Below are 24,827 nucleotides of genomic sequence, written 5' to 3' on the forward strand. Positions count from 1 at the left end.
AAGCTGGAAGTTCAGTGCCCCTTGAGGCAGGGAACCCCACTTCTAGATAGATACCACCGTTCCAAGTGACCTGAAGTTTGCTCCTCCAGTCCCTTGCATGTCACAGCCTGAGTGCCACCATCTGGTGTCAGCTTTTGATTCCTTTCCCCAGGCCTTTGACAACAGCCATCATTTCCCTAAGAGCTTCTTCCTCCAAGTAAACACCTTGGAGTCCTTCAGCTTCCATCTTGCAATAGAAATGACATCCCTCTTCATCTTTGGTCATTCTCCTTTGGACCTACTTTGGTTTGTCACTATCCCCCTGTGGCTATGCATGGAGAGTAATCGAATTGCTTCCTTTTCTTCTACACTGAACTTTGTATTAATTGAAAATGCATCCTTACTATAAAAATAACACCACCATGTTACAAAAAAATTAAATAAAGATTACAAAATAATCTATAATCAAGCATCCTAATACCTATATTATTAGCATGCTGTTGTGTTTCCCTCCAATCGTTTTCACCTGTGTATATGTTCTTACACAGTGATATATATAATGCACAAGCAAGTCTAGAGCGTGCTTCGCTTTTTTTTTTTTTTTTTTTGCGGTACGCGGGCCTCTCACTGTTGAGGCCTCTCCCATTGTGGAGCACAGGCTCTGGACGCGCAGGCTCAGCGGCCATGGCTCACGGGCCCAGCCGCTCCGCGGCATGCGGGACCTTCCCGGACCGGGGCACGAACCCGTGTCCCCTGCATCGGCAGGCGGACTCTCAAGCACTGCGCCACCAGGGAAGCCCATGCTTCGCTTTTTGAACTCCAACTTTTTTTTATGCTGCAACAGTCGTGACAGTCATCCTTAGCATCCCCTCCCAGTGTGTAAAGGAGAAGTAAACTCAGTCTCCCAGCCTGGTTTGGCCAGTTCAGAAGAAAAGGGACAGTTTCTCTCACTGATGCTCTCCAAAGGCAGCTCCCACCTCACTCTTCATACTGTCCAATGGAGACCAAGTCTCCTCAGGGTTTCATGAATGGTGCCCCCTCTTCTACCCTGTACTGGTGTCACCTATTTGGAGGGGGGGGACTTAAATACACAGGGTATTCATTCATTCATTTGTCCACTGGACAGATATTTGTTGAGACCCTCCATATACAAACAATGCACCAGGGGCTATTTTTCAATGGTGAGCAAGATGGCTCTGGTCTCCTGAGCTCATGGAGCTTCCGTGGTGATACTTCAAAGGGGCGACAGAGCACAGGAAGGGGAAGGGTCTGACATTCAGTGAGAGCCCATTACAGGCCAGGGCCTAGATATGCATGCATCAGCTCATCTGTTCTTCTCAACAACTCTCCCGTTTTGCAGATGAGGAAAAAGAAAAGGTACTTACCCAAGATCACAGGCTAGATTCAAACCCAGGGGCTGTCTGACTTCAAAACCCCTTCTGAGTTCCCTAAATTCACACTGAGATTATGAGAGACTGTCTTTCTCTCCCAACCCTCCGTGGGCTCCCGCAATCTCAAAAGGCCATTATGAGCCACTCCCAAACGTGTGCTTCAATTATTTCACAAAAGAAAGACAAAAATAACAGAATATTGCCTGATCTCAGGGGCGTGATTACGTTTGGAGAAAGGAGGGGAAAGGGAACTTTTCTACAGGAGCACATCAGCCAGGAGCACGATTTAGACAAAAATGTAATTTAGAGACCTTATTTTTTAACCGACTGGCTAACAAACATTTGTGCAATTTAAACCTTTTCAGAATCCACTCTGACAACCAAGCATCCAGGGGTCGACTCAGTCTGCTTCTTATTGCCACCAGACTGAAAACTCCACTTCCCCCTTCATAATTACTCCAGGCAATCAGCACCAACTGATCAATCAAACAAAGAAAATTGCAGGTTTGAAGCTTTAATTAAATCTATCTGGCACTATCTAATTAAAGAAAATCTTTACACTTCTACATACTCCAAAATAGAAGGAACCCGCTCCTTTGGGGTTCTACAAATAATTCGTCATGTCGAGGTCTTCACCTAGCTTATGTTGGAGAGAGAAGTACAGCAGAGAGAAGACAGCCATTCCATTCTTCTGTCTTTTTTACCCCAGTTCAGGTAAATTCTAATATCGGTGGGGGGCAGGGAGCTGTGGAAGAGGAATCACATCTCTGGTAGTTTCCCTCTCTTCCATCGAGGCCCTTGAGGATGGATGGCTCTGTGTTCAGGCTGCCTTTCTCCCATTCCCCACTGCATCGCGGTCTAGATGGCTGGAGGACACTCACAAAGAGCAGGGATAAAAAGCTGAGAACTCGGCCACTTCTTGTTAACATGGCACTTATTTGCCATTCGGAACCTCAGCTTTCTCCTCTGCAAAATGGGGCCAAAAAAGACACTTTGGTGATTGTTGAGAGAAGTAAATAACACAATGTGTCTGGGAAGCTTAAACAACCAGAGCTGGGAGAAGCAATACTAGGCACTCAAAGGTGGATGATTCCAAACCTGCCTTGGTTTGCAAGAACTCCTCTGGTCTTCATTCCTCTACCTATTAAGGGCCTTGACAGCCTTCTGGCTTTCTGCATTTATCTGTGGACAGGGATGTATTCCTGTTATGACTGAAATACAGTTGGACTCTCGGAGCCAGAATCTGTCACCTTTCCCCTTTGCTGTGTAGGGGTTACATAAGCCTAAGATCCACCTTGTCTGTGATGTGTGGCTGCAGGACTTTGAAGAAGAGAGAAGTTGAATGTGCCTCTACCGATCGGCCAGGGGATCACAAAGCCCCCGGATCGCTCATTGAGAGCCCTTTGGGATGAAATAATCAAATTGGAAAGGTGGAGCCAACGGTATACACTTCCTTCCTTGATAAGGCTGCTTGATAAGACCACCACTGCTTTAGGGATGAGTGGCCATGGTCATGGGGAAGACCAAATCAGGAGGGGACAGGGAAGATCTTCCAAGGCGTAGAGGAGCCTGCTGATATAAACCTTTGGGTGGGATTGAAGACACTGCCCTGCCAGCCTCCATGATGCTCAAGGGCAATGTGAGGTGCTATGACATCACCAGCCAGGCCAGTCTACACTGTCTTCATTGCCTTCATCACACTACCCTGGGAGCCTGAGTCAGTGCAGCTCTGGGAGACAGACACCATAATGTGTGCCTGGGTGTCTATCACGTTATCTGAAGCTACCAATGAATATTGTTTCCACTCCCTTAAATCTCCATAATAAAGCCTGCTGGGCCCTGAGAAAGGAAACACATGTAAGGCACACAACCCAACACAACAGGTGTCATAAAGCCAGCTGAAGATAGGTGGAGACACCAAACTCACCTTGTTTCAGGTTTTTTACTCCAAAGTCACCTTCTTAGTGACAGTTTCCTTGGCCATCCTATTGAAATCTCACCCCTTGCACTTCATTCTTTCCCTGATGTGTATTTTCTTCATAGTGCTTATCTAAGTAACTTTTCAGATGAGTGGAAACTGTAAGGCTAAAGGCAAAAAGAACTGCACATGATCACTGTGCTCTAGTTGAAAAGTTATTTTTCCAAGGGGTACGGGTTAACAATTCTGATACCACTCTACATCCTGGAAATGAACAATTCAGTCAATGGATGGCAGATGGTGGGAGCCAGGTGTCTCACTGTTGGAGTGGAAGTTTCCAGCTAAGTAAGGGGAGGAGGCTAGAATGATCCATGTGGTACTGGATTAGAGTTGGAGACTTCAATATGAACTCGTGTTCAGCTGAACACAGATACACATGATACATATAAAAATATTTATAGATATGTGTATACACATGAGTTAGTATACACACACATATTTCCTTGCTCTGTCAGCTGAGAGGGCCTAGAAGCAATGATACCTCAATAGTAATGAGCACACTCGGGGCCAGATCTTGGTTTCTAACACCATTTCCCAATTAAAGGATGCAAAGCTCATTGCTCCAAAGAGCTTTGGTGAAACAATAACAGTCGCAACAATAACATCAATGACAAAAGCTCACAATGATGGGGAACTGTCAAAGAAAACAGGGGAAGCCAACTAAAAGAGTCCCCAGTGGCCAAAGCTTTCCAATTTGAGCAACAAAATAAACAAGCTAGTATTGGATTTTAACCCAAAGTATAAAATAAATATCCATGAATCCATTGATATAAATAAATTAATAAGCAGAGGAAAATAGATCTCTCCTACAGAAGAATTCCAAATAATTTATGTAGCTACTCTGCCCTCAAGATGAAGCATGACTCTCTACTCTGTAGGTGTGAGCTACACATAGGGACTTCCTTCCAAAGAGGACAGTACGGAGTGGGCAGTAACTTTACAGTGGAGAAGCCTGACATACATGAACTCAATCAGGTGATCAAAGCCAACATCAGCAGAGACAAATCATGTGGATGGTATGTAACCTTGAGATGATGTGATGAACATGTGACCTTCCTTCAAAAACACATTACTCCAGTCTAATCATGAGACAAACATCAGACAAATCCCAACTGAAGGACATTCAACACAACACCTGACCACTACTCCTCAAAACTGTCAGTCATCAAAAACAAGGGAAGCCTGCAAAATTGTCACAGCCAAAAGAGCCTAAGGACGCAGAAGGACTAAACATTATGTGGTTTCCTGGATGCGATCCTAGAACAGAACAAGAATGTTAGGTAAAAACTAATAACTAACTCATGAGGAAATCTGAATAAAATATGGACTTTAGTTAATAATAATAAATCAATATTCGTTCATTAATTGTGCCAAAAGTACCATACAAATATGAGATGTTAAGAACAGGGGAATCTCGGTGAGGGGTATTATATAGGAATTCTCTGTCACATCTTCATAACTTTTCTATAAGTCTCAAACTAGTTCTATTTATTTTAAAAGATTATTCTTTAAAAAACGAAAAAAGAGAAGATCCCTCTAGCTCTGGTATGAAGGACAGACTGAAGGTGACAAAGGCAAGAGCAGGGAAACCAAGAAGGAGGCTGCTGTGATAATCAAGGCAAAAGATGATGGTAGCCTGGACCACAGTGGTGGCAGTGGAGGGAGACGGAAGGGATGAGCTTTGGAGAGGAAGCAATGACAAGATGACTAACGTTTACCCGGTGCTTACTGTGTGTCCAACATCTTCTACACACTTTATGCCTTGTAGGGTAGTTGAATCTTCACAATTTCCCTACAGGGTAGGTACTACTCTAATCCCAAGTTTGTTGACGTAGAAACTGAGACTCAGAGACAAGTGACTTTCTCAGCATCACACAGCAAGTAAGGAGCAGAGGCAGGCTGGCTCCAAAGCCCCTCTCTTAACCACCAGCCCACATGTGTGCTCAGCCGGGGCAGCAGGAGATGTGAGACAGAGAAGGATTATAATGAGAACCACATTTTGCTGCCAAGAAGAATCCTCCAAAAGTCAGGAGCACACACACACACACACACAAACATTGCTTTAAAAAATATTGTACTTTATGGGTCAATGGCCTAATTTTTAGGCACCAGGGCCAGACTGTCCAGGAGCTTCACCTCCCCAAAATCAAATAAAAACAAGCGTCAAGTCTGGAAAGCTAATGGGCTCTGCTATCTAGAATCCTCACCTACATCTAGGTCCTAAATGCCAAGACTCGGAGTTTGCAAGAACCAAGGAAGCACTAGCTACAGTGATAGACAAACCCTGGACTCTCACAGGTCCAAGTGTGTATACAAGTTCATGTCTCACTTATGTAAAATCCAGTCAATCTGCAGCAGTCGGGGGAGGGGGTGGCTTCCACTTCATATGGCCAACCAGGCATCCAGGCTTCTTATATCTCCTGTTTCCAGGGAAAGAGATGGAGCAGGTTGCAAGGGAGCTTTTCTGGGCCATGCCTGGGAGGGGTGCACATTACTTCATTCACTTTATACTGACCACTAAGTCACACAGCTCCACCTCGATGCAAAGGAGGCTGAGAAATATTGACCCAGGCTGGGCAGCTGCTGCCCACAGACAACGCTGCCCTGCGGAAGAGAAGCAAGAATGACGGTGGACAGTGAGCCTTCTCTGACACACTGCTTAACAGGCCGCTGGGAAATAAACCCTTAGGCCAGAGACAAATGGGGAAACTGTTGAAAAAGCCAAGAGCGGTTCCTGAATATGGCAGAAATAGTCCAAGAAGATCAGGAGTATTTTATAGCCCTTCTACATACACCTCCAGCAACACTTAATCACACAATTTCAGAGCTGGAAGAAGCTTTGGAGTTCTCCTAGATATAAGTCCTCAATTTATAAATCAGGAAAATTCAGCTGGCCCTGAGAAGGGATGGGACTTGGTGACAGTCACAAGTACACCAGTGGCCACACTGGGCCAGAACTCAGGTCTCCTTGCCCCAGTCCTGTTTCCTGGCACCACATCTGGTGGCAGCTCAGACCCACCCAAGGAAGCAGTAACTTGGCTCTCTGTTCACTTAAAAGCTGAGGATTGGTTTTCTTTTATATTTACTTAAACTCTAAGGGAACAAGGAGCTCAGTACTTGGGAGGCGTTTATTCGGGTACCATTTCTGCTGACAAATGGAGTAAATGTTAAAATTACAGGTTCAAAACCTGCCTCTACCCTGAGGACAACATCCCTGGGTTACCAGGGTCCCTTGCACCTTGATTTCTGCTGCCCCAAAGGTTCAGGGAATGAGTTGAGGATAAAAAAGGGGATACACTCCTATCTCAGCAACACACCTGTCGGCCACCACTTGCAAGAAAGGGGCAGATGAGAGTCAAGGGGAAGCCAACTCCATTCTGGGGTAATGTCGCATCTTTGACAACACCTGGTGACACGGTGGGCAGGACCGATCATGGGGAGGGATGTAGGCAACACAGCCTTTTGGCACAAGACTCAGGCTCCGTGGGGCCTTACATTTTGGCCGCTATTAAATGGCAGACTTGGCGAATGAGCAACATGAGGCTTTGCCACAAAAATTCACTTTGACCTTGAACCACAGGGTCCTACTGTGAAGGGAGAGATTGCTCAGGACCCCGACACTGCTGCCCACCTGGCTTTGTATATCACCGGCTGCCAACCCCTGCCCCACCACGTCTGCCCAAACCCACCCTTTGGCATTAGATGATGGAGCACATGGCCGCCCGTGGGTCACTGCAGTTGGCTTCCCGAGCCCCAAGCTGGGCAGACCCTGCTCCCTCCCTTCTGCAGCCCCCTTCAGACCTAGTGTGGTTGGGCCGACCTGTGTGAAAATGGGCGTTTGAATACAGCTCGCCCAAGGCGCGCAGCCTCTTGGAGACTCAGTATTTTCTCGCGATAAAGATGGAGGTGATAATTCTTATATCTGGGAAAACTGTGAAGACTGAATGAGATGTGGGACATCAAACTCTTGGCACACAACAGGTAAATATTTTTATTCCAACCCCCTGACCCTCCTCTATGTCCATTTAAGTCATCAGAACTCATCGTTCAGGGGATAAACAGAATGGTTCCCCCAAATGTCCTACAGTGTTTCTGGGCCCAGTATTGTCCCCAGATGCTCTGGGCCCACAGTAGGGGTCAGTGATCTCACTGGGGACCTGTGCAGGTCTCCCAAAGCTTGCCTGGGGAAAGGTCAGGAACAAAGCCGACTACGGCAACCCAGAAAGACAAGCTGCTGCCCTGTCCCTGCAGCCCCATCCAGCTACATCTGCAGGCCTTGGCTTCTGCACACTTCAGCTGACTCCTTATTAATCAGAGATAAATTTCCCGATTACATATGAAGCTCCTACCAACAGGTTTGCCTCCAGATGGCAAATTTGCCTGCATTTAGGATGAATCAAACGTATTTACTTTTCAGATGTTAGGGGTTTAATAAAATCCATAATGCCTTTGGCCTCAAGCCCTCTTCCTATTAATTATTAAACCCTTGTGTGTTTCGAGGGTAACTGAATCCATGTTTCTAATTAGTTTACACTTAATTCATCAGAACAATTTTTAAAGGGCTGATGGATGTCCCAATAAGCCTCATGGGCAGTTTAATGAATCTTTATTTAAAAGGAAATTGGACACACACCAAACTGTTAACAGTGGTTACCTCCAGGGAGCGAAATTGGAACAAGGGCCTGGGAAGGAGGCACTTGTGTTTTTTCACTCTATACATTGCTGCACTGCTTGACTTTTTTAAAAAGATACAGAGTTCCCATTACTTTTACCATTTTAAAGAAACAGCTTGAAAAGGAAAATGGCATGAATTTTTTAAAGGGAAATGGAGTGAATGCAGATGAGTCCCAAGCAGTCAGAAGGCATTTTGGAGTGGAGAAGGAAGCCTGGTTTCTGGCTCTAGGAGACCCATGGTCTTCTCCTCCACTAGTCATTTAGTAACTAAGAGACCTCAGCCGCTTACTCAACCTCTGCAAAGAAAATTAATCCTACCCATCTCATGGGGCTGTTGTTGAATTATTACATAACACGTGTTAATGCCTGTTTAGGACCTTTTGGTGTGTCCCCACTTCCCTTAAGGTACGTGCGAGCTCCCCAGCATGGCCTACAGGGGCCCTGGTGATCCGGCCCGGACGCCCCCATCTCCCCACAGCACTTCCACCCCCAGCAAGCCCTCTGCACCACGCCTTTCTCTCTCTTTTGCCCTGACCTGCGCACACACTATTCTCCTGGCTTGAAACACTCTCCAAGCCCCTCCTTCCACGCCCTATCAGGGATCCCTTCCTCCAGAGAGCATTCATTCATTCGTTCCATAAATATTTTGTTGAGCGCCTCCTATGGGCCAGGCCCTGGAGGTGCACTGGAGAATAAAACAGTCAAGGAGCCTACAGTCTTGTGAGGGAGATGGGCAGAAATCCAAGAATCACACGCACGCACACGTAAAGCCACGAAGAACAGATGCAGAGTAATCTCAGGGGTATCACAGGAGGGTGTGACCAGGTTGAGAAGTAGGGGTGTCTCACAGGATTCCCCGGGGGAGAAAGTGCAAGTGAGTTGACATATAAAAAATGAGGGAGCGGTAACTAAGCAAGGGGGCAGATGGAGGGACAGCATCCCAGGCCCGTAGATCCACATCTACAAATATCTCCCCAAGAATAGGTCAGGTTCCTCAGTCATGCCTCCTGGACTACCTTCACCTGCTTATTTATGTTTCCCTAAAAAGACTGTAAGTTCCTTGAAAGCAGAGGCTGTCTTGTTAACTGTTGTATCCCCAACACTAGGCATTCAATAAACGTTGAATACATGACAATGAATGAATGAATGAATGAATGAATGAATATGTCTAGTACGGTGGCTGGCCCACAAGAGGTGCTTGGTGTCATCACTTCTTTTTCCTTTCCACTATCCTCCCTCTGTTTCAATCCTTAACAGGAATGCTCCCTCATCCCCATGGGTCCCTCCAGCCACCTCCTGACCACAACAGCACATTCTCAAGGCACTCTGGGGAGAGGATCCTCCAAGGACAATCCTATTGATGTGTAAGGCACACTTTTTAAGGAATCCAACAAGCAGGTCCTTTAGGGGCCTCTGCTGCAATACAGAGTCATAAGAAGACAGTAAATCTCACAAATTTGTAGATTTTTTACAACTTCCAAACAGGTGTCTAATGCCAGTTGAGTGCAATCTGCAACCAGCCCCAAATGACTAAAACTGCATTCCACCTTAGGCTGATGACAGAATGTGTATTGCCAGCAATGGAGGGAACCAGCTGCAGTGTTTCCCATAACTTGAGCCCAAATGTCTCAATTAAGGGATGCTTAGCTGTGCTTAACTGGTGCAGTTATCACCAGTGCCCTATAAACCCTCCAATACACAGTGATGTCGTTTATTAGCAGCATCGCCATAGATTATGTTTGCTCGTGTTCCATTAGAAAACTTCATCCCACATTAAACTGCAATGCAATAGGATGTTTGCCAGCACGGAAAGGCCACTTAATTGTGCAAAAGCAGAGATGTGGGGATTGTTTCAGTAACTCATCCAGGCAGGGCTGACCCTGCATTATCTGGGAGGCTCTTTGTTCTTTTCTTGCTAATTTCCAAACTCCTCCAGGCTCCCCAGCCTTCAGGACCAGCTCCTACTCCCATTTCCCACCCGGATCCACTATGGGAAGAATCTGATCAGCTTCTATTGTAAATTTAATTTCAAGCAGCCAGACGCTGCCTTCTGGCACCCTGGGATGTTGCTGCTTATGAATAGCTCTAGATGAAATGTGAGATGCTCTCAAGAAGGTGGCTGTGAACTCCTGGTGGAGAAAGGGAGTTGTTGGGAGATGAATGGCATCTGCATATAGAACAAGCTATGTGCAGTGTGCCTACTGGTACCTCTTCTTTAATGATGCCAGGTGCAGCTGTCAGTACCTAGCATCACTGAGAGCTCCCCATTTTGCAGAGGAGGAAACTGAAGCTCAGATGGGTTGACTCACTTGTCCAAGGTCACTGACACAGAAATAGGATTAGCACACAGGTATGTCTGATGCTAAAGGCCTTAACTTCTCCTTAATCACCTACCTCAGGATTTCTCAACCTCAGCACCACTGGCATTTGTTGCAGCTGTCTTGTGCATGGTAGGACACCTAGCAGCATCCCTGGCCTCGATCCACTAGATGCCAGGGCCCCTCTCCAGTTGTGACAACCAAAAATGTCTCCAGACATTGTCAAATGTCCCCTTGGGGTCAAAATCACCTTCAGTTGAAAACCACTGTTCTACCTCATGTCATATAAATGTATTGGGTTTGTGTGTGTGTGTGTGTGTGTGTGTCTCGTTTTGCTTAATTGTGTTTTCTAATTTTTTTTCTACCAACATACAAGTATTTCTTTTGTTTATATCTCATTACAGTTCAAAGCAGTTTACACACACTATTTAATGTAATCCTTACCAACCAACCTATGGAGTAGATACTGATACATCCACTTCATGGATGAAGATACTGAGGATAAGAGTCAAAGTGGCCTGTCTATGCCAAGCAGCCAGCGAGGAGCTGGAACTCATGTCTTGCAGGTGCAAGATGTATATTTCACTGCATGGCTCAGCCACAGCCAAACGTGGTAGAAGGCTTGACTCCCAGCCTCAAGGAGCTTAGAATCTAACTAGGAGGGAAGCTTGTTGCTCACACCACCACCCATGAGCTAGCAGCTGGAGAAAGATGAGTGTAAAGAGGGCTGAGGATTGGGGTGGGGAGGTGACTCCAGCCTTTTGCTGGAATGCATCCATAAGTAAATTGAAAAGGACTGAAGGTAAAGGGAGAAAAGAGAAATGCATTAAAATGCTCAAAGAGCAGAATTACAAAACTTATGCCTGTCAAGTCTGAGACGAAAGCCCCAAGTGATGCAGAGAGAGCCCCACTGCAGCCTTCTTGTCAGTCCAGCCCCACTGCTGGGCTACCGTGGGACGAGCAATGCCACCCACAATGAATGACTTCCCCTGAGCCCAGTCTCTTCTTGGATGTCTGTCCTCCACATCTGCAGCTCCCAGATCTAAAAAGTCTAATGGGCAGGCCACAGAGCAAGCGTCAAGACAGGCATAAAAGCGCTCCAGAGCGGTCTGAGTTCCTAAGAGCAGAAGGCCAGGAAAGATGCAAATAATGTTTATGGAGCAGCAGGGGGTCCTAGGAGGTGCCTCATATACACAACCCTGTGAGGTGGGTCAGTGTCACCTCTATTCTATAGATGAGTCTCAGAGAAGCCAAACCTTGCACAGGTCATGGCGTAAATAAATGTAGAAGCCAGCTGGGTATAAATCTTGGCCTGTCATCACCGTACCCTCCTGTCTCACGGGAAAACACTGTGAGAGGAGGTGACCTACCTGTTCTGTTAGACGAATGAAGAAAAACATCAGTGCACAAAATACCCTGGGATGCCTTGAGAACACATTTTCCTGGAGACTGGAACTCACGTCAGGCTGACCTAGCTTGTTTTCTGATTCCAAGCCAGACAATGTGGAGTCATCCTCCACCCCTTTCTTTTTCATACTCCCACTCTACAATCCCCAGAAACCCACCCTTAATTCCAAGTACCGCACTATCCCAGAACATCATACAAACCCCTGCCATCTTCTCTCTTCATTATTCTAGCTCAGGTAACCTCCGTCTCTTGCCTGGCCTGGCAGTCACCAGTCTGGCCCCTACCCTAACACATTTTCCACACTGCAGCCAGACCACGCCAAAATCCTCTGCTTAAACACATTCATTAGAAGGACATCTACCAAACACCTACAGCCAACATCACGCTTAATGGTGAAAGACTGAGTATTTTAAGATCAAGAACAAGGTAAGGATGTCCACCCTCACCACTTCTATTCAATATTATATTGAATATTGAGTATAGTCAATATTCTATCTGCTGCAATTAAGCATAAATAAATAAATGGCATCAAGATTGAAAAAGAACAAAAACTGTTTTTATTCACAGATATTTTTTAAAAACTATCGGAACTATTAATAAGAAGCTCAGCCAGGTCATGGGATACAAGATCAATAAACAAATATCAATTGTATTTCTACATATTAGCAGTGAATCATCCAAAAATAAAATATAATGAAAAATAACTCTATTCATGACAGCAAATCAAAAAAGAATAAAAATCTTAAGAGAGATTTCCAGTTCAAGATGGAGAGCCAAGGCAACATGTTATACTCTCCTTCAACTCGACCTCCCAAGTTGTCATGGAAGTAGTCTGAGGTATATAAAAAGAGAGACTATATATATATCCATGTGGGAAACTAGGAAAAAGAGACAGACACCTACATGCTACAAACACTAAGGAATTTCTACAAGATACAGTGTGGTGAGACCTGACTAAGAAAAAGGCTCACTAGACAGGATGCTGACAGGGAAATATAGCTTAAAATGTGTTCTCAAGAAGTAACTTTAACCACTAGCAGAATAAAAATCAGAGACGAGGCAAAGAACACTTGTGCTTAAAGATGGAGAAACGGAAATCATAGTAAGGAAGCTTAAAAACAGAAAGTATGAAATATTATACAAGAACAAATACATCAGTTATCACCAAAAATTGTGAGTGAATTAAACCTTTCTGTTAAAGAATAAAAACTCTCATGAAAGATTTAAAAACAAAACTCTAAAAGATACATATAAAACAATGACATAGAAGTATTAAAAATAGAGAAATTAGCAAAGATGGGTGATAAATGCAAACCTAAAAGATAATAAAAATGGTAAAACTAGTATCAAAGTAGAATTTAAGGCAAAAAAGGGGGATAAATATAACTTTCATATTGGAAGAATTATAATTCACTCTGAAGATCTGATGTTTACAAATACTGACATACTGAAGAGAATAACATCAACATATATAAAGTAAAAACTTAGAAATAAAGAGAGAAAGTGGTAAAAAAATAGTGAAAATGTGAAAACAATAAGTTGCTTATCCTTGACAAAAATCACTTAGAAAATAAATAAGAAATTAGAAAAATTAAACAATACTAATAACACGAATTTGTTCACCCTTCCACCACAGAATACATGTTCCTTTCAAATACTCAGAACGTTTACCAAAAATGATCTTATACTGAGAAAAAAAGGCAACAAATTCTCCAAAATAGAAATCATAATCTGAACATAATACAGTACAACTAGATAATAACTTCTTAAGTATAAAAAAATATTACTTGGAAATTTTGAGGGAAAAAACCCTAGAGTCAAGGAAGGAACAAAACTGCAGTTAGAGCCTGCAGTTAGAATTATTTATTCTAAAAATAACAACTACCCATCAAAATTTATGGAATATGGTCAAAGTTGTACTTAGGGAAAAATACCTCAATGATTTTAATATCAAACAAGAGGTAATGAAACTAATTCAGTTCATGAAAACAGCAAAAGAGCAACACCAGCCCAAGGTAAGTCAGGTAATAGGAAAGGGATAAAACTGATAGCCCTAGAGTTGGGACTTTTAAAAGACCAATAAAATAGGCAAACTTCTGGCAAGACTAAATAAGTAAAAAGAAAGAAAATGCAAATGCGCGGGAGCAGATACAAGAAAGTGGATGTGATCCCAGACAGCGTGGAGGTAGAAATGCTGTACAGGAAAACTATATAATTCTGAAATGAACCAAAATGAGCACATCAGGCAGATGACAGGGATGAGGAGCCCGAGCAGGGATGACCTTGTGGAGGTACAAATCCCAGGAGGCTTCTCCTCAAACATGGCTGGTTGGCCAGAGTGGGCTGTGCCCTGGCTGGGAATACATCCAGGGACCCCCTGCCAGGACCACCTCCTTAGGTCCCAGAACCCCCACCCTTCCCGGCCGGAGCCATCCCACCTCTGGGGGTCTTCCACACTTCACCCTCAGAGCCAGAGAACTCAAATGGCAGAAGATAGAGCTTTGACCACACGTGCGTGGACCCTGCCTAAAGAGAAAGAAGAGCTGGAAGAACTTCAGGACGCAGAATAGGCCTCCAGTCATCTGCACCCCAACTAGCCGCCCCACTGGCCTGATCTGACTTTCTGTCTTTCAACATCCCTCAAGGGTCTGTGCCGGTGCCCCACCAATGGGGTCATTGGAGCTCGACATCTGATGGTGACCTCATCCAGTCTCCTGGTTTTAAGCACTAACCAGTCCTAGTCTCCCAACTTTATATCTCTAGCCCCGATGTCCTTGAACTCTAAACTCACATATTCAAGTCCAGGCCTGCCCCCTTCCCAATTAGCATGTCACGTCCTTGAAGATAGTAGCTTTGTTTTGCTCACTGCTGCGTCCCCAGCACCCAGGCCAGTGTCTGGAACATAGTAGGTGCTCATGAAATATTTGTGGAATGAGTAAGTGAAGAGCACTCCAGTCCCTCCACCCAAGTTTCACTGAACACCTACTGTGTGCCAATCCTTGTGGAATGTCAAGGGCAGATGGACAAGCCTGGTCTTGTCTAAGAGGAACCACTAGTCAGGGGAGCCCCAGATGCCCATCCCAGCTGCAGACATGGCAGCTCACCTCTGCACTATCCTGAGAGGGCAGGGAGCAAGCAAGAAGAGGGCTGGCTCAGTCCTGGGAATGTTGTCTGTGACTCTGATCCAAGAGCATCTTAAACAAAGCCTTGAGGACCCCGGGGTCCCCAGGGCTTGGCTGGTAAGCCATTAACCCTTTGTCTCCCTGGGAGCCCAAAGCGTATCTTGCAGGACTAGGACAAGTCTTGCAATGGAGGCATGGCAGGCCACCAGGTCAACAAAACCTGGACAGCTATGACCCTGGGGCCTTGATCTTTGCCCCCACTCCAAAGTCTGCTCTTCCTGCAGAGGTGGGAGCCTTCCTCCCTGTCTCCCGCCTTGATGTGAACTCTCCCACTGGGAGGTAGCTCAGGAGCACGGGAAAGCAGTCTCGTCCTCCCCATTGTTTCCTCTTCTATCAAGTGTGCTGCGGTTTAAAAAGTAGAAACTTCCCTAAATTCTCAATTCTGTATCCACAGCCAAAGCCATGCAAATGCAAGGCAAAATCCAACAAAGTATTGATGGTTTTCAAGTCGGGGATGTAAGACATAGTTGCTACTAGCCTTCAGTTCATATCTGCTGGGTCCAAGGGATATATTTCTGTGTGTGCAAAGAATATACACCAACAGATATGCACACATACACACATATGCATGCGAAATCAGTTGTAATAGAAAGACTTGAATTGCTCTGTATGTTGTCTATCTAGTCTTCCCAAATGTCCTACAAAAACTCCTGCCTACTGGGAATTTCTAAGCAGGAGAAAGGAATTGGGAAACATAAAGAACGCAGAGGAGTTCAGGGCAGGCCTCATAAAAACAGAGGCCTTTGTTGATGACAATTCACCCTGCCTGGTTCTTCCTCTCAGCAAGCTTGGCTCAGGCCCAGCTGTTGGCCACAGGGAGGAGGGGGTGATACCTGATTCGCAGGTTCTCTGGCTGGGGTGGCCCATCAAACACCGACAGGACGTCAAAGTCCTCCTCCAGGGCGAAGGACTGGAACACAAGCTGGATCCGGTGCTGGTCCTCCGCGGTGATGGTCCACGTGCAGTTGGCGTAATTGGGGTAGCCATACGGGAACCCTGGGCTCTCAACGGTGCCATTGGGACCCTGCAGTTGGAACGTGCAGTTCTGGCCTGGGAGAGAGAAAGGGGGCTGTTCAGTATGGCCAGAAGAACTCTGAGAATCTCCCAGAGAGGTGGGAGCAGTGTGTTAGAGGATCATGAACCCCCTTTTCCAAGTGTTTCCTCTGGACCAGCCCATGCTCAGTGCAGAGGGAAGGCAGGTGGTTGACTGACACCCTGAGTGCCAGCTTGCTTGTGCCGTGAGCTGTCCAGGTGATAAAATGGGCATCGTACTCAAGCCTTAGAACAACCCTGTGAGGTAGGAAACAATGCTCAGAGTTTGAACTAAAAGGCCAGCAGACCAGGTGGAACTTCCTCTTCACAACATTAAATGCCAGACTGATGATTTCAAATTTTCTCCATTTTCCACGGCCTCCTGACCCTCCAGGCTCCTCTTCTCAGCCCCAGCCCCCTCTTCCCATCTCCATAGAGAATAAAAGCCATCAGTGGGGATTCCATTGTCTTCCCAATTCCAAATCCGTCTAGCCTGCCTCACACGGTCTTCCTTCCTCCTGCAGATCAACTAGCCCTCCTGCAATCTAAACATATCCCTTCCATGTGCCCTTTGGATCCCATCCTTCCCTAATCTTCAAGAACCTTATACACATTTCTCTCTTATGTATGTTCCAAGTGTTCAATCATTTCCTCTCCACTGGAACTTTCCCATTTTAAATGTGCTCAAGACTCTCCTTAAAAAACCAACTCCCCATTCCACTTCTCTTCTCCCTCCAGCCTTGTCTCTCTCTTCCCCTTCTCAGCCAAAGTTTTAGAAAACACAATCTGTCTGTCCTTTGTCTCCATTTCCTTACTCCCAGCCCGTCAGTTCTGTCTTCTGGTCCTGACAATCCACTCAAACAGGTCTAAGGTCACCGATGGGTCCAGTGGATATTGTTCAGTCCTCATTTTAACAGACCTCTCTCTCAGCTGCCTCTAACACTGTTGCCTCCTTTCTGGAATCACCCCTCCCAGGCCAGAGCATCTCAGACTACACTGCACATGAGCAGCGCTTGGGGACCTGGCTGACATTTAGATTCTGATGTACAGCACCTGGGAGGGGCCAGAGAGCCTGCTTGTTTACCTGGTGCCCTGCAGATGCAATGATGCTTTGAGTAGCCTGGTCCCCGGCTTCCTCCCATACCGCTCACTCTCCATCTTTCCTCCCATGGATCTTTCTCTGGCTCCTTTCCAGGCTCAGTGTTGGGGCCTCTCCTCCTCTCTGTCTGGTCTAGAGGACCTCCACTTGTGCACTGATGACTCACAACTTCACAGTCCAGGCCAGACCTCTCTCTGAGCTCCAGACCTGACACCTCCTTTGGGATGTTCAGGCTCGTGATGTCCTCCACCTACCCTTTCCTGACACTTTCCTCTCCTTCACAACCCCATGGACAACCGATCACCCTGTCTCTGTCTCTATTTCCCTTGACCCCACAGCATCTCTCCCCCAGACTGCCATAAAAACTACCTCCTAACTGGTCAACTGCATTTACCCTGGTCCCTGCCAACACTACAGCTGGGGGTGTCTTTTCAAAACAGAAATCTGATCAGGTCACCTCCCCTTTCCTCCACCGACATCAAACCTCCCATAGCTCATCATTGCTCTCCAGTAAGGAAAAATCACTTGTAGACTTATGAGGGTCTCTGCATGGTTTGGCCCTTAGTGATCTCTTACCCTTGTGTCCACTAGCTTTCCAGCCAAACCCCACCCTTCTAAAGGACTTGAACAGACATTTTTTCCAAAGAACATATATAAAAGGCCAACAGGTACATGAAAAGATGCTCAACATCGCTAGTCATTACGGAAATGCAAATTAAAAACACAATGAGATATAACCTCATGCCTGTTAAAATGGCAATCATCAAAAAGACAAGAGATAACAAATGCTGGCAGGGATGCAGAGAAAATGGAACTCTTGTGCACTGTTGGTGGGATTGTAAATTGGTGCAGCCACTGTTGAAAACAGTATGGAGGATCCTCAAAAAATTAAGAATAGAACTGTCACATGATCCAGCAATTCCACTTCTGGGAATATATCCAAATGTAACAAAAACACTAACTCGAAAAGATATCTGCACCTCCACATTCATAGAAGCATTATTTACAATAAACAAGACATGGAAACAACCTAAGTGTCCATCGATAGATGAATGGATAAATTAGTTGTGAGATACACACACACACACACACACACACACAAATATTATTCAGCCATAAAAAAAAAAGGAAATCCTACCATTTGCAACACCATGAATGGACCTCGAAGGCATTATGCTAAGTGAAATAAGTCAGAGAAAAAAAGATAAATACTGTATGATATCACTTATACATGGAACCTGAACAAACAAACAAACAAAAAAACCCAAAAACTCATAGAAAAACAGATCAGACTTGTGGTTATCAGAGGCGGGGGGTGGGGAAGTGGAATTGGAGGAAGGTGGTCAAAAGGTACAAAGTTCCACTTGTAAAATAAATAAGTACTAGTGATGTAACGCACAGCATGATGACTATCGCTAACATCGCTGTGTGATACCCAGGTAAGTTGTTCGGAGAGTAGATCCTAAGAGTTCTCATCACAAAGAGAACATTTTTTCCTTTCTTCTTTTCTTTTTATTGTTTTTATATAAGATAATGGTTGTTAGCTAAGCCTATTGTGGTAATCATTTCACAATATACATAAATCAAACCATCACGCTGTATGTCTTAAATTTACATGGTGATATGTGCCACAGATGTATATCTGTCAGAAAAAAAACACCCCGCCCTTCTCAGTCCTTTGTACTGGCCACACTCTCACTGCACAGCCACAGGGCCTTTGGGTATGCTGTTCTCTCTTCCTAGAATACACTTCCCTCCCTTCTTGGCATATTTTTCTTTCAGATGTCTAGTCAACTGTCTCTCCTTGACTAGTTCAAACCCCCTATTATATGCTCTCATGATACCATCACCTCTGCTTGGTAGCACTTATCACAGAAGCAAATGTCCATGCTTCCATGTGATTAATTCATAAGTACCTGTTTTCTTGCCAGGCTGTAAGCTCCATGAGAAGACAGACCATACTTGAGTTTTCCCATCTTTGAATCCATAGCCCAAGCTCAGTACCAGACACATAGTAAGTTCTCATTAATTTAAGATAGTGCTTGTATTTAGTGAGTGTTTGGCTAGACACTCCTCTGAGAACTTCACATATATTAACTTGTTTAATCCTCACAACAGCCCTAGAAGGTGGATACTATTCATATCACCTCCATTTTACAGATGAAGAACTAAGGCAAAGAGAAATTAAGGAAGGGGTCCAAGCCACCCCGTTACTCAGAGATGGGATTCAAAAGTAAGCAGTCCACTTCAGATCCACCTTAACTACGATGCTGATAAATTGACTCAACACTAATTTTTTTAAAGCCCACTTTAGGGATTAACTGACAAAGGGCAGTTAATCTCTAAAATGACTTTAATATTGAAAAATCTCTTTTAACGGAAAAGAGGGATAACACAAAGTATCCCATTTAAAGAGAAAAAAAAGCTAAGGTCTTATGAATAAATGCTAAATGGGCATTTAATAAAATTAGACATGTAACCCTGATTAAAATAAGCATTTGGAAGTAGGAGAAAGAATATTTCCTTAGCATGACAGAGCAGCCATTTTAAAACAATAACTTACATCCTACTTAGGGTGAAATGCCTGATTAAGATCAGGAATGGGATAGAAATGCTACTATCACCTCTGAGATTTCACGCTTTATTGGAAGAGCTGATCCATGTGATGCAAGAAAAAGAAATGAGAAAGGAGCAAGCAGAATTATGGTTTGCAGATGATATATTAATATACCCAAAAAACCCAGGAGAATCAATTAGGAAGCTATTAGAATAAGAAATTTCAGTAAAGTAGCCAAACACAAAATAAGTATACAAAATCAGTGACATTTCCATATGCAAGTGACAGATAAAAATATAAAGAAAAAAGGTCTTATTTATGATAACTACAAAATGCATATAATAAATGGAAATAAACTTAATAAGAAACAGGCAGTCACTGTATAAAAATAACATTTAGAGAAGGATAAAAAATTTGAATAATTGGAGAGACATATGTTATCCTGAGTGGAAAACTAACTTCTGAAAGGTTAATTTGGAATATTAACCTTTTGAAAAGTTAATTTATAAGCTTAATGCAATTCTGATCAAAAGCCCAATGACCTGTTTTGAATTTAGTAAAAGGGTACCTAAGTTTAACTGGAAGAAATAGACAGTTGCAGACAATGATATTTTTTGTAGTATTCTCTTTCTACAGATACTAAACAAAATCACCGAATGATGCTTTGAAAATAGTGTGGAGGTGGCCCAAGGGTGGACAGGCAGAACATGACACAGTATTACAGCAATAGCTTTAAATAGACATAAAAATTAAAATATATATAAGCATTAAAAATCAGTGAGAAAAGAAAAACATTTTGCAAGGTCAACTAATTAACTGTTTGAGAAAAGAATTAAGTTATCTTGTCAATTCACACCATGTACTAAACTAAGTTTTTTAAAAAGTCAAAAAATAATTAGAAGAACATATACACAAATAATTATCTGACTGTGATTTTCTGAATGTAAAAGCTGTGGAAGGGCTTCCCTGGTGGCGCAGTGGTTGAGAGTCCGCCTGCCGATGCAGGGGACACGGGTTCGTGCCCTGGTCCGGGAAGATTCCACATGCCGCAGAGTGGCTGGGCCCGTGAGCCATGACCGCTGAGCCTGCGTGTCCGAAGCCTGTGCTCCGCAACGAGAGAAGCCGCAACAGTGAGAGGCCCATGTACCGTAAAAAAAAAAAAAAGCTGTGGAAGATACTACAAGACTGATAGTTTATACAGAAAGTATGTAGTATGTGTAGGTCAAAAATAGAAACAAAATCAAAAGGCACACAAAAAGGTTAGGTAGAAAAGTATCAATAAAACAGTTAATACAGAAAGAACTATTACTAACCAGTAGGAAAACAGGCACTATAATTAAAATGCTGGACAGGATCTTGAATGAGATAGTTCATAAAGGAAGACATAAATGGCTCAGAACCCAGAAAAAATATTCAACTACAGTAATAATGAAATAAAGCTCCTATCTCCACAAATTTTTTTTTTTTTTTTTTTTTTTTTGCGGTACGCGGGCCTCTCACTGTTGTGGCCTCTCCCGTTGCAGAGCACAGGCTCCGGACGTGCAGGCTCAGCGGCCATGGCTCACGGGCCCAACTGCTCTGTGGCATGTGGGATCTTCCCAGACCGGGGCACGAACCCGTGTCCCCTGCATCGGCAGGCGGACTCTCAACCACTGCACCACCAGGGAAGCCCTCCACAACTTTTAAAGGAGCCCCCTGGTTCATGTTCCTGAACTTCACCTCACTGGCACTGGCACCAGATCTACTCAGCTCATGTCTCTGAAATCTGTCTGGTGATGTCATTGCACCATGTCATTCACTCACTCATTCATTCATTCCTCTAGGTTAGACCCTGTGATGGGCCTTGGGGCCTGGATCATAGACCCAGACATAAGCAAATACTTCCACATGGCAATACTGTGCTACAGGGCTGCACAGAATGATCCTGGAGTATAGACCCAACAGGGGTCACGCCTTGAGGACCACCCTCATTCGTGTCCTGGTCAACCACTGAGACCAACATTCACCACCATCCCCAGCATCCCAACTGCTGTGTGGGTCTGCAGTTTCTGATTCAGAACCTGGGTATGAACAGCATCTCGGCCTGCGGAGAAAGAAATCAGGCGGGGGCTCTAAACAGAGTCTGGGAACACTTTCCGTGTACAGGGACAAGAAAGATGACAGAGTAGGAGGCAGGAAGGCAGGCATAATGGTGGGAGGAGAACCAGAGTGCAGTTCATACAGGAGAAGGTGACTCAGGGCACTGAGCACCACAGGGAGGCTAAGGTGAGGGTCTGGGATGAGGTCACTCGGGTTGATGTCTAAATGGTCCCTCGGGAAGTAAGGATGCTGAGAGCGGGAGCTCTGTCCTGGTTCCTGTCGCATCCCCAGTTCCGCAAACTCAATAAGTATTTGCAGAATGGATGCATGAACTTCAGCAAAGACAGGTGGCAGGTGACACGGTGGACAGAGGCCAGATTGTAAATAAGTAAAGGCAAGATTGGCTGGTGAGAAGGTAGAGGCCATTATATTTTAAACAATAATGTATATATCTTCCTCCTTGAAGAAAATTTGGAAAATATAGGCAAGAATTAAAAAAAGGGGAAACGCTACAATCTCGCCTTCCTCTCAGAGGCAACCGATGTTAATATTTTCTTTGTTTTCTAGATTTTTCCATGCATATTTCACATCGTTGAGATAATATTATATATATAATTTTGTGGGCTCTTTTTTCAGTAAACTATTCTTCAGTTTTAAGTTGTAAAAGGCAATGTTATTTGTAATATGCATGGCTATGCATACATGCAACACAGAGATGTATAAGGACAAATGGGTCCCCAATCTCTCTCTCTTCTACCCACTCCAAAGCTACCAAAGTTAACCGGCAGGTAATTCTCTCCTCTCCAACCTTCTCATCTCTCATGCAAACAAAGACACATTCCGGGAGAATTTTTATTATTTTTTTTAAATGAAATCGTAGTTGCACTCATTTCTCTGCAACCTGCTTTCTCATTTAACACTACATCGGGGACACCTTCCAGGTCAGTGGAGCCATATCTAACTGATTTTTTATATAAATGTGTAATATTCCACAGCCTGGATGTATCTCAATGTATTCAACCACTCGCCTGCTGATGGCCGTTCAGGTCATTTCTCGGTTTTCTTTTGCAACAATTCAGTAAACATGTCAACATGAGCTCTCCCGCCCCAAGATACTGAATTCATAAACAGCATTTTAAATGGACGCGCCACATTCTAGTATATGGTTATACTAGAATTTACTCAACCATTCTCCTTCTGTCAAGCATTAAAATTGTTTCTGGATATTTTTTTCTGTTATAAGTAAGACCTGGCCTCTTAGTAAGGTCTGGTGACAGCATGCTGGTTAGTGCGGTGGAAAATGCTTTTCCATGGCCAGAGTCCCAGACCGAGTGTTCACTTAAGCGGTAACTGCATCCAGCTTTGGTTTCTGGGGGGTGTGCTGTCCAGTTGGAGATGGTTAGACAGGCCTGGAACCCCGACTCATTTGGAAGTCTCCTGGGAATCAAACGTTGGTTAGTGAGTTGAGAAAGTGATAACCCAGTATCGAGGTTCCTTAAAAAACTAAAAATATTACTACCATACGACCCAGCAATCCCACTACTGGGCATATACCCGGAGAAAACCATAATTCAAAAAGACACATGCACCCCAATGTTCACTGCAGCACTATTTACAATAGCCAGGACATGCAAGCAACCTAAATGCCCATCGACAGATGAATGGATAAAGAAGATGCCCTCAATAATTTTAATTCCTCCCTTGAGGAACTATCTGATGAAATTTTGGGCTCATTTTCCACCGTGGTGTTTATTTTTTCTCACTGAGTTACGTATTTATATCTTCTATGCATCACATGTGCTACATATACATTTGTAGTCATTTTGGCCTTTTAATTTTATGATGACATACAAAGGTATCTAAATTTTATGTTCTTAAATATTCCATGAGGTCTTACTATTTTTCTTATTAATTTGTGCTAACTCTTTAGAGAATCAGGATTTCACTCTTTTGTTATATTTGCTGAAGAGGTTGTTTTTCACCTGTTGTGTGCTTTTTGTTTCATTTAGATTTTTCATGTAGAATGAAATGTTTGGTTTTTACAGGCAGCCATCTTTACCTGTCTTTTTCTTTTTCTTTTCTTTTTTTTTTTTGCGGTAGGCAGGCCTGTCACTGTTGTGGCCTCTCCCGTTGCGGAGCACAGGCTCCGGACGCGCAGGCTCGGCTCAGCGACCATGGCTCACGGGTGCAGCCGCTCCACGGCATGTGGGATCCTCCTGGACCGGGGCACAAACCCGTGTCCCCTGCATCAGCAGGCGGACTCTCAACCACTGCACCACCAGGGAAGCCCTACCTGTCTTTTTCTTGGTACTAATTTTTTGCCTTTATTGACGTCTAGAAAGATTTCTCTCTGGCTTCTCATCCTACCCAACACAGCAGCCGAAGTCCTTGCCACATCCCAGAAGCCCTACTTGAACGGACACCTCGCTGCCCCTGACCTTCTCTCCTGTCGCTCATCCCTTCATACCTGTGATGGGCTGTGATACCTAAGCCCATCCCATGCCCACCTTGGGACCCTGCACTTGCTCGACCTCCAGCCCAGAAAGCGCTTCCCCAAGAGCTGTGTGACCCGATCCCTCACTTCCTTCAGCCTGAGTCAAGTAACATCACCTCACAGCCCACCCTAAATGAAATCCAAGCCTCCCTCCCCTCACGCCAGCCCTCCAGGTTCCTGCTTTATTTTTTCCACAGCACTGAGCCTCCTCTGACATCTATTTTCTTGTTTATTTTCAGTGCCCCCCTACCCCGATAGAATGCCATCTCCATAAGATCAGGGGAGCTATTTTGTTTCTACTCTCTCTCCAGCTCCCAGACCTGCACCTGGCACACAGCAGACGCTCCCAGAAGAGTTGTTGGTTGAATGAATGATTCATGCATATTCATTGCCTACCCAGCTCTCTGTGCTTGGAATGCTCTCTCTCTAGTTCCCTCACCCAGCTGACTCCAGGCACACTAAGACTCATTACCTCCTCCAGGGAGCCCTCTTGGAACCCTGGAGATAATGGCAAGTATTCTTCCTTCGTTTGCTCACCCTTAGCGAATGAATTAGTGAACCAGTGAATATCACTGCTTTCTCCAATAGTGACATAATGATATGTTTATGTGGCTTCTCTAGCCATAGACTCCTTGA

General features: G+C 44.5%; 1 protein-coding gene across 1 annotated transcript in view; it reads right to left on the reverse strand.

Annotated features, from left to right (window-relative positions):
- The window catches only part of CSMD2 (CUB and Sushi multiple domains 2), a gene marked incomplete at both ends in the record, with an annotated part of 669,667 nt that overhangs the window by 591,350 nt on the left and 53,490 nt on the right, over positions 1-24,827 (reverse strand). Inside the window, 1 exon segment of the mRNA XM_079698551.1 lies at positions 15,764-15,980. Within this exon segment, the coding sequence (XP_079554677.1) occupies positions 15,764-15,980 (217 nt within the window).

This window comes from Hyperoodon ampullatus (assembly GCF_949752795.1).
Source record: "Hyperoodon ampullatus genome assembly, chromosome: 2".
Taxonomy (NCBI): Eukaryota; Metazoa; Chordata; class Mammalia; order Artiodactyla; family Ziphiidae; genus Hyperoodon; species Hyperoodon ampullatus.